This window comes from Salvelinus fontinalis, chromosome 25 (genome assembly GCF_029448725.1).
Source record: "Salvelinus fontinalis isolate EN_2023a chromosome 25, ASM2944872v1, whole genome shotgun sequence".
NCBI classification, from domain to species: domain Eukaryota; kingdom Metazoa; phylum Chordata; class Actinopteri; order Salmoniformes; family Salmonidae; genus Salvelinus; species Salvelinus fontinalis.
Window position 1 is genome coordinate 35,323,462 of NC_074689.1, and position 10,882 is coordinate 35,334,343.

The 10,882-nt window shown below is 46.1% G+C and overlaps 1 protein-coding gene across 1 annotated transcript in view; it reads left to right on the forward strand.

Annotated features, from left to right (window-relative positions):
* Positions 1–6,489: 6,489 nt before the first annotated feature.
* The window catches only part of LOC129823232 (NEDD4-binding protein 2-like 1), a 19,019-nt gene continuing 14,626 nt past the window's right edge, over positions 6,490–10,882 (forward strand). Inside the window, exon 1 of the mRNA XM_055882115.1 lies at positions 6,490–6,702. Coding sequence (XP_055738090.1) covers positions 6,614–6,702 — 89 coding nt within the window. The 5' untranslated portion in view covers positions 6,490–6,613. The remainder of the gene's footprint in view (positions 6,703–10,882) is intronic.

The following is a 10,882-nucleotide window of genomic DNA, read 5'->3' on the forward strand; positions in this document are numbered from 1 at the left end:
GGCAGCGGGGGAGGGGAGAGAGACAGGGAGAAGGAGAGGGGAGGGGGAGGGGAGAGAGAGAGAGACAGGGAGAAGGAAAGAGAAAGAGAGGGGAGGGGGAGGGGAGAGAGAGGGAGAAGGAGAGAGAAAGAGAGGGGAGCAGGGGGGGAGAGAGACAGGGAGAAGGGTGGGGAGAGAGAAAGAGAGGGGAGAGAGACAGGGAGAAGGGAGGGGAGAGAGACAGGGAGAAGGAGAGAGAAAGAGAGGGGAGCGGGGGAGGGGAGAGAGACAGGGAGAAGGGAGAGAGAAAGAGCATGGAGCGGGGGAGGGGAGAGAGACAGGGAGAAGGAGAGAGAAAGAGAGGGGAGCGGGGGAGGGGAGAGAGACAGGGAGAAGGGAGGGGAGAGAGAAAGAGAGGGGAGAGAGACAGGGAGAAGGGAGGGGAGAGAGAAAGAGAGGGGAGGGGGGAGAGACAGGGAGGAGGAGAGAGAAAGAGAGGGGAGCGGGGGAGGGGAGAGAGACAGGGAGAAGGGAGGGGAGAGAGAAAGAGAGGGGAGGGGAGAGAGAGAGGGAGGAGGAGAGAGAAAGAGAGGGGAGCGGGGGAGAGACAGGGAGAAGGAGAGAGAAAGAGAGGGGAGCAGGGGAGGGGAGAGAGACGGAGAAGGGAGGGGAGAGAGAAAGAGAGGGGAGGGGGGAGAGACAGGGAGAGGAGAGAGAAAGAGAGGGGAGCGGGGAGGGGAGAGAGACAGGAAGAAGGAGAGAGAAAGAGAGGGGAGCGGGGGAGGGGAGAGAGACAGGGAGAAGGGAGGGGAGAGAGAAAGAGAGGGGAGAGAGACAGGGAGAAGGGAGGGGAGAGAGAAAGAGAGGGGAGGGGGGAGAGACAAGGAGGAGGAGAGAGAAAGAGAGGGGAGCGGGGGAGGGGAGAGAGACAGGGAGAAGGGAGGGGAGAGAGAAAGAGCGGGGAGGGGAGAGAGAGAGGGAGGAGGAGAGAGAAAGAGAGGGGAGCGGGGGAGAGACAGGGAGAAGGAGAGAGAAAGAGAGGGGAGCGGGGGAGGGGAGAGAGACAGGGAGAAGGGAGGGGAGAGAGAAAGAGAGGGGAGGGGGGAGAGACAGGGAGGAGGAGAGAGAAAGAGAGGGGAGCGGGGGAGGGGAGAGAGACAGGAAGAAGGAGAGAGAAAGAGAGGGGAGCGGGGGAGGGGAGAGAGAAAGAGAGGGGAGAGGGGAGGGGAGAGAGACAGGGAGAAGGGAGGGGAGAGAGAAAGAGAGGGGAGGGGGAGGGGGGAGGGGAGAGAGACAGGGAGAAGGGAGGGGAGAGAGAAAGAGGGGAGAGGGGAGGGGGGAGAGAGACAGGGAGGGGAGGGGGGAGGGGAGAGAATCAGGGAGAAGGAGAGAGAGACAGGGAGAAGGGAGAGAGAAAAAGAGGGGAGAGGGGGTAGGGGAGAAGGAGACAGTTTGCTGAGACGCAACAGTGGTAGGCCTGATAACCAACAACAATGAGACGGCCTGTAGGGAGGAGGTCAGAGACCTGGCCATGTGGTGCCAAGACAGCAACCTCTCCCTCAACGTGATCAAGACAAAGGAGATGATTGTGGACTACAGGAAAAGGAGAACCGAGCACACCCCCATTCTCATTGACGGGGCTGCAGTGGAGCAGGTTGAGAGCTTCAAGTTCCTTGGTGTTGTTAGGGTTCGTTCCTTACGTCCTTCTTTGTCAGTCATTGGTTCATTGGTGAAATTAGCATTATGACAATAGTTTTTATTAAATAAACTTGTCATTACCTTTTTACTTCTGAGACCTAAATAATAAACAATGGCTTTTAATGTTATCTTAAACTTATCAGTAAACGTCCACTCCCCAAAGCTGATTTATTGTGGAATGTTTGACTAGTCTTATCTCCCACACTCCCCTGCAGAGTTCTGTCTCAGTCACACATTTCTCAGAGGGGTCTCTTTGAGAGAGAGAGAGAGAGAGAGAGAGAGAGAGAGAAAGAGAGAGAGAGAGAGAGAAAAGGGAAGCAGAGAGAGAGAGAGAGAGAGAGAAAAGAGGAGAGAGAGAGAGAGAAAAGACAGAGAGAGAGAGAGAAGCAGAGAGAGAGAGACAGAGACATAGAGAGAGACTGTTTGACTTGTCTTATCTCCTCCACTCCCCTGCAGAGCTCTCCTCCCTCTCCTCTCCTCTCTCCTCCCTCTCCTCTCTCCTCCCTCTCCTCTCCTCTCCCCCTCTCTGTCTCAGGGCTATACCTTCAGTTTAAGGTCCAGCTGTGGCAGGACAGACAGCAGCAGATGGCTGTCTATGTTGTACAGCTCCAGGGTCATGTCTGACAAATCACTGACAGACGTCTTCCCCAACATCAACACCGGGGTGAAGAACTGAGAGAATAGAGAAGAGAGAAAAAAGAGAGAGGAGACGTAGAGAGAGGAGATGAGGAGACGTAGAGAGAGTAGACTTAGAGAGAGGAGATGTAGAGAGAGGAGATGAGGAGAGAGATGTAGAGAGAGGAGATGTAGAGAGAGGAGACGTAGAGAGGAGATGTAGAGAGAGGAGACGTAGAGAGAGGAGATGTAGAGAGAGGAGACGTAGAGAGAGGAGATGTAGAGAGAGGAGATTTAGAGAGAGGAGACGTAGAGAGAGGAGATGTAGAGAGAGGAGATTTAGAGAGAGGAGACGTAGAGAGAGGAGATTTAGAGAGAGGAGATGTAGAGAGAGGAGATGTAGAGAGAGGAGACGTAGAGAGAGGAGACGTAGAGAGAGGAGATTTAGAGAGAGGAGACGTAGAGAGAGGAGATGTAGAGAGAGGAGATTTAGAGAGAGGAGATGTAGAGAGAGGAGACGTAGAGAGAGGAGATGTAGAGAGAGGAGATTTAGAGAGAGGAGACGTAGAGAGAGGAGATGTAGAGAGAGGAGACGTAGAGAGAGGAGACGTAGAGAGAGGAGATGTAGAGAGAGGAGATTTAGAGAGAGGAGACGTAGAGAGAGGAGATGTAGAGAGAGGAGACGTAGAGAGAGGAGATGTAGAGAGAGGAGATTTAGAGAGAGGAGACGTAGAGACGTAGAGAGAGGAGATGTAGAGAGAGGAGACGTAGAGCGAGATGTAGAGAGAGGAGATGTAGAGAGGAGATTTAGAGAGAGGAGACATAGAGATGTAGAGAGAGGAGATGTAGAGAGAGGAGATGTAGAGAGAGGAGATTTAGAGAGGAAATGTAGAGAGAGGAGACGTAGAGAGAGATGTAGAGAGAGGAGATGTAGAGAGAGGAGACGTAGAGAGAGGAGACGTAGAGAGAGGAGACGTAGAGAGAGGAGATGTAGAGAGAGGAGACGTAGAGATGAGATATAGAGAAAGGAGACGTAGAGAGAGGAGATGAAGAGAGAGGAGATTTAGAGAGAGGAGACGTAGAGAGAGGAGATGAGGAGAGAGGAGACGTAGAGAGAGGAGACGTAGAGAGAGGAGATGAGGAGAGAGGAAACGTAGAGAGAGGAGATGAGGAGATGTAGAGAGAGAGAGGTGTGGTGGAATTATTATTATCAAAAGGAGAGACTTAAATTTTCTTCAAAACAATTAAACTTTATTATTTAATAAAACGTTTTTAAAAAAAGGACCTTTATTTAACTGCCTTGTTCAGGGACAGAACGACAGATTTGTACCTTGTCAGCTCGGGGGATTCTGCAACCTTTCGGTTACTCGTCCAACACTAACTTCTAGGCTACCTGCCGCCCCAAGATTGGAGCTGGTCGGTCATCACTAATGCAGAACTCAACCGGCTGGTTTGAGCCACAGTATTTTATAACAAAGTCCATCTTCCTTCAGTCTATATAACACACAACATATGAATGAGGTTAAGAAACCACTACCACCGTTGTGTCGTCAGCAAACTTAGTGATGGTGTTGGAGTCGTGTTTGGCCACGCTGTCATCAGTGAACAGGGTGTACAGGAGGGGACTGAGTACACACAGTAGAGACATACAGTAGAGACATACAGTAGAAAGACACAGTAGAGACATACAGTAGAGAGACATACAGTAGAGAGACATACAATAGAGAGACATACAGTAGAGAGACATACAGTAGAGAGACATACAGTAGAGACATACAGTAGAGCCATACAGTAGAGACATACAGTAGAGAGACATACAGTAGAGAGACATACAGTAGAGACATACAGTAGAGAGACATACAGTAGAGACATACAGTAGAGACATACAGTAGAGACACACAGTAGAGACATGCAGTAGAGACATACAGTAGAGAGACATACAGTAGAGAGACATACAGTAGAGACATACAGTAGAGCCATACAGTAGAGACATACAGTAGAGAGACATACAGTAGAGACATACAGTAGAGAGACATACAGTAGAGACACACAGTAGAGACACACAGTAGAGACATGCAGTAGAGAGACATACAGTAGAGAGACATACAGTAGAGAGACATACAGTAGAGACATACAGTAGAGAGACATACAGTAGAGAGACATACAGTAGAGAGACATACAGTAGAGACATACAGTAGAGAGACATACAGTAGAGACACACAGTAGAGACACACAGTAGAGACATACAGTAGAGACACACAGTAGAGACATACAGTAGAGACATACAGTAGAGAGACATACAGTAGAGACATATACAGTAGAGACATACAGTAGAGAGACATACAGTAGAGACATACAGTAGAGACATACAGTAGAGAGACATACAGTAGAGACATACAGTAGAGAGACATACAGTAGAGACATACAGTAGAGAGACATACAGTAGAAACATACAGTAGAGAGACATACAGTAGGGACATACAGTAGAGACACACAGTAGAGACATGCAGTAGAGACATACAGTAGAGAGACATACAGTAGAGAGACATACAGTAGAGACATACAGTAGAGCCATACAGTAGAGAGACATACAGTAGAGACATACAGTAGAGAGACATACAGTAGAGACACACAGTAGAGACATACAGTAGAGACACACAGTAGAGACATGCAGTAGAGACATACAGTAGAGACATACAGTAGAGAGACATACAGTAGAGAGACATACAGTAGAGAGACATACAGTAGAGACATACAGTAGAGACACACAGTAGAGACACACAGTAGAGACATACAGTAGAGACACACAGTAGAGACATACAGTAGAGACATACAGTAGAGAGACATACAGTAGAGAGACATACAGTAGAGACATACAGTAGAGACATACAGTAGAGACACATACAGTAGAGACATACAGTAGAGAGACATACAGTAGAGACATACAGTAGAGACATACAGTAGAGAGACATACAGTAGAGACATACAGTAGAGAGACATACAGTAGAGACATACAGTAGAGAGACATACAGTAGAAACATACAGTAGAGAGACATACAGTAGGGACATACAGTAGAGAGACATACAGTAGAGAGACATACAGTAGAGACATACAGTAGAGAGACATACAGTAGAGACATACAGTAGAGACATACAGTAGAGAGACATACAGTAGGGACATACAGTAGAGAGACATACAGTAGAGAGACATACAGTAGAGACATACAGTAGAGAGACATACAGTAGAGAGACATACAGTAGAGACATACAGTAGAGAGACACACAGTAGAGACATACAGTAGAGACATACAGTAGAGAGACATACAGTAGAGACATACAGTAGAGAGACATACAGTAGAGACACATACAGTAGAGAGACATACAGTAGAGACATACAGTAGAGACATACAGTAGAGACATACAGTAGAGAGACATACAGTAGAGAGACATACAGTAGAGACATACAGTAGAGACATACAGTAGAGAGACATACAGTAGAGAGACATACAGTAGAGAGACATACAGTAGAGACATACAGTAGAGAGACATACAGTAGAGAGACATACAGTAGAGAGACATACAGTAGAGACATACAGTAGAGACATACAGTAGAGAGACATACAGTAGAGACATACAGTAGAGAGACATACAGTAGAGACATACAGTAGAGACATACAGTAGAGAGACATACAGTAGAGACATACAGTAGAGACATACAGTAGAGAGACATACAGTAGAGAGACATACAGTAGAGACATACAGTAGAGAGACATACAGTAGAGACATACAGTAGAGAGACATACAGTAGTTGACCGTCACAATTTATTTAAACTTATCATCTATACAAAATATAATTGGTTAATTTGTTAAACCCGATCATGTACAATTGGACGGATATTAACTTAATGATCAGATAGAAATAGACATTATTGTGTAGATCCAATATGACTGTCAGATGGATTGGAATAGTGTAGGAGATTGTGTATCCTCTATTCATTGTATTTCTACCTTCAACATGCTGATTTACAGCCCTGCCGTTATTTGAAGGCAGCCAATCCAATAGTTTCTTAGATCTGTATTCAAATAGTTTTGAATTTTTTTTGTACCTTTAAAGTAACTATTTGTTCCACCAAAAAGTTGCCTTTCCATATAGTTAAAAGAATAGTTCTCCCAGTGTCTATGTTAGGGCGTGTTCATCACTCAGATGTGCTCTGTGGTTCAGATAACACGCCCTAACATAGACACTGGGTGAACTATTCTTTTAACTACCAAAGGCAACTTTGAGAAGGAAGTGTAAAAGGAAGGAAGTGTAAAAGACAAAATGGAGAATGGAAGAGGACGAAAACGAATCTGGAAGAATCTCATAATTATCAGAGGTTTGCCCGGAGTTGGAAAGAAGAACAAAGCAAGGTAGGCTACTCCATCCTTTTATCTCTCCCTTCCTCCAAAATAAATAAATAAATAAATACATCAGGCAGACGTTTTACGTGACCCCCCAACCGATTGTGGAGAGGGGGGGGATTCTCCGTCTATTTGCGTTGTTTGTAGCTTATTTTGTACATAATGTTGCCGCTTCCGTCTCTTATGACCGAAAATAACGTCTAGAACATCAGGGACCGGATTCACAAAATATTACTTACGAAAAAACGTTAGAAGTTTCTTAAGGGGGGGGGGGGGGGGGGGGTATTAGGAAGTTTGGAGTTTGTAAATGCAAAATGTTCTCAGGAATTCGTAGTTTTGGAACTTCGTAAATATCTCATGTGGCGTTGACATTAGTGACCAATAAATACGTCTGTGTGACAGGGACGATTGGATTTGGCTATTTCGTTATTTTTCACACATTATAGCCATCAGACTAGCTATATCAAATTCAGAAATGGATAACCAAGAAAGGAGATTGAAGTGAGGGTAGAGGAAATAGCAGCCAGGAAAAGGTTACTGTTTGGGGAGACTTGCTAACCAGTGATGCCAATTTAGCAATTTTGTTGCTAGATTTAGTAACTTTTCAGACTAGCCTGACAACTTATTTTTCTCTCCAAACAGCACCTAGCAACAAATTTAGCTACTTTTAAAAAAATGTATTTGCAACTTTTGAAAAGTGACTAAAATACTAAAATGCATTATCCCTCTTAATGACACAACCGATTTTCTCTGTCACACACTCGGTCACAACACGCAGTGTTGCAAAAAAAGTGCAAAGTGAGTGACGTCAGCAGCAGGCCAGCAACAACTTCCGCAAATTGCAAATCATTGTTGTCTGACTGCAGCAGCTTTTAGTCCGGGTTCGACGAGACAAACCCAATGAGGAACGTTTGATCTTGAACAGAACTTACAACATCAATCAACATGTTTGCAATCAAAATTTGTACAGAAAAGAGTGGGAGTCTGTACCTGAACAAATGTCAAATCGTATTTTTTTTTTCTCTCCCCGAGATGGCCAGTCAATTTAAGTAACGTTATTGTGTATTCTACGTAATGACGCACAGTTTTACGTTATCACGCAATGACATCACAACGTCATTTAGCAGCAACAAATCAACCTGCCTCAAGCAACTTACCCTGAAAATTAGTTGGCAACACTGTTGCTAACGGCCGGGTCACTACAGAGACGATAAAGAATGGATGGTCTGGAGTGGCCGAGTCTGTCTCTGTCGTCGGGGGTTATGGCAAGGGACAATGACGCCGTAAACATGAAGTGGTCCAAGTTCTTTGCAACTTGACGAGATAGCGCTACCTATTTAACACTTCTAGAATATTGTAATATATTGTTAATTACAAGCTAGCTAGTGTAACCGATGTGAAATGGCTAGCTAGTTAGCGGTGGTGCGCGCTAATTAGCGTTTTCAATCGGTGACGTCACTCGCTACGAGATCTTGAAGTAGTTGTTCCCCTTGCTCCTCTGCAAGGGCCAGCGGCTTTTGTGGAGCGATGGGTAACGATGCTTCGACGGTGGCTGTTGTCGATGTGTGCAGAGGGTCCCTGGTTCGAGCCCAGGTAGGGGCGAGGAGAGGGACGGAAGCTGTTACATTGGTGCCGTGACCCGTGATCACTGGTTGCTGCGTGAAAGGAGGAAGTCAAAAGAAGGGGTGAGTGTAACCGATGTGAAACGGTTAGCTAGTTAGCGGTGGTGTGCGCTAATAGCGTTTTCAATCGGTGACATACTGTTACACTAGATAACGCGTGTTTAATTTGTAATCTTGCTGGATTTAAATATCCGGTAGCCAACTGTCCATGGAGCAAAAAAACGTTCATGGTCTCAAGACGAGGGTTTAGTTGTCCTAAAGCTAAGTACATTTCCAAGAAATGCTAAAGTATTATTTTCAAGAATCTTAATTCTTCTTAACTTTTTTTTCTTAACTTAACTACACCACATCTGTCATTGGCTTCATCAATAAGTGCATCGATGACGTCGTCCACACAGTGACTGTACGTACATACCAGAAACAGAAGCCATGGATTACAGGTGACATCCGCACTGAGCTAAAGGGTAGAGCTGCCGCTTTCAAGGTGCGGGACTCTAACCCGGAAGCTTATTAGAAATCCTGTTATGCCCTCCGACAAACCATCAAACAGGCAAAGCGTCAATACAGGACTAAGATTGAATCGTACTATACCGGCTCCGACGCCCATCGGATGTGGCAGGGCTTGCAAACTATTACAGACTACAAAGGGAAGCACAGCCGAGAGCTGCCCAGAGACACGAGCCGACTAGACGAGCTGAACTACTTCTATGCTGGCTTCGAGGCAAATAACACTGAAACATGCATGAGAGCACCAGCTGTTCCAGAAGACTGTGTGATCACGCTCTCCGCAACCAGCTGTAAATAATACCTTTAGACAGGTCAACATTCACAAGGCCGCAGGGCCAGACGGATTACCAGGACGTGTACTCTGAGCATGCGCTGACCAACTGGCAAGTGTCTTCACTGACATTTTCAACCTCTCCCTGTCCGAGTCTGTAATACCAACATGTTTAAAGCAGACCACCATAGTCCCTGTTACGTCTGTAGCCATGAAGTGCTTTGAAAGGCTGGTCATGGCTCACATCAACACCATTATCCCAGAAACCCTAGACCCACTCCAATTTGCATACCGCCCCAACAGATCCACAGATGACGCAATCTCTATTGCACTCCACACTGCCCTTTACCACCTGGACAAGAGGAACACCTACGTGAGAATGCTATTCATTGACTACAGCTCAGCGTTCAACACCATAGTGCCCTCAAAGCTCATCACTAAGCTAAGGACCCTGGGACTAAACACTTCCCTCTGCAACTGGATCCTGGACTTCCTGACGGGCCGCCCCCAGGTGGTAAGGGTAGGTAACCAAGCTGATCCTCAACACGGGGGCACCTCAGAGGTGCGTGCTCAGCCCCCTCCTGTACTCCCTGTTCACTCATCACTCCACGGCCAGGCACGACTCCAACACCATCATTAAATTTGCTGATGACACAACAGTGGTAGGCCTGAGGGTAGTGCGAACAGCCCTGTACAACACTGGGGCCAAGCTGCCTGCCATCCAGGAAATCTATACCAGGTGGTGTCAGAGGAAGGCCCTAAAAATTGCCAGACTCCAGCCACCCAAGTCATATACTGTTCTCTCTGCTACCGCACGGCAAGCGGTACCGGAGCGCCAAGTCTAGGTCCAAGAGGCTTCTAAACAGCTTCTACCCCCCAAGCCATAAGACTCCTGAACAGCTAATCAAATGGCTACCCAGACTATTTGCATTGACACCCCCCCCCCCCACCTCTCCACACCGCTGCCACTCTCTGTTATCCATGCAGTCACTTTTAATAACTCTACCTACATGTTCATTACTGCTGCTCTTTAATTACTTGTTAAAGATATCCCTTATTCTCCATGTTCTTATTCTCCATATATATATTTTTTAAACTCCATTGTTGGTTAAGGGCTCGTAAAGTAAGCGTTTCACTTTAAGGTCTACACCTGTTGTATTCAGCATTTCACGGTAAGGTCTACTACACCTGTTGTATTCAGCATTTCACGGTAAGGTCTACTACACCTGTTGTATTCAGCATTTCACTGTGAGGTCTACTCCACCTGTTGTATTCAGCATTTCACTGTGAGGTCTACTACACCTGTTGTATTCAGCATTTCACGGTAAGGTCTACTACACCTGTTGTATTCAGCATTTCACTGTGAGGTCTACTACACCTGTTGTATTCAGCATTTCACTGTGAGGTCTACTACACCTGTTGTATTCAGCATTTCACTGTGAGGTCTACTACACCTGTTGTATTCAGCATTTCACTGTGAGGTCTACTACACCTGTTGTATTCAGCATTTCACTGTGAGGTCTACTCCACCTGTTGTATTCAGCATTTCACTGTGAGGTCTACTACACCTGTTGTATTCAGCATTTCACTGCGAGGTCTACTACACCTGTTGTATTCAGCATTTCACTGTGAGGTATACTACACCTGTTGTATTCAGCATTTCACTGTGAGGTCTACTACACCTGTTGTATTCAGCATTTCACTGTGAGGTCTACTACACCTGTTGTATTCAGCATTTCACTGTGAGGTCTACTACACCTGTTGTATTCAGCATTTCACTGTGAGGTCT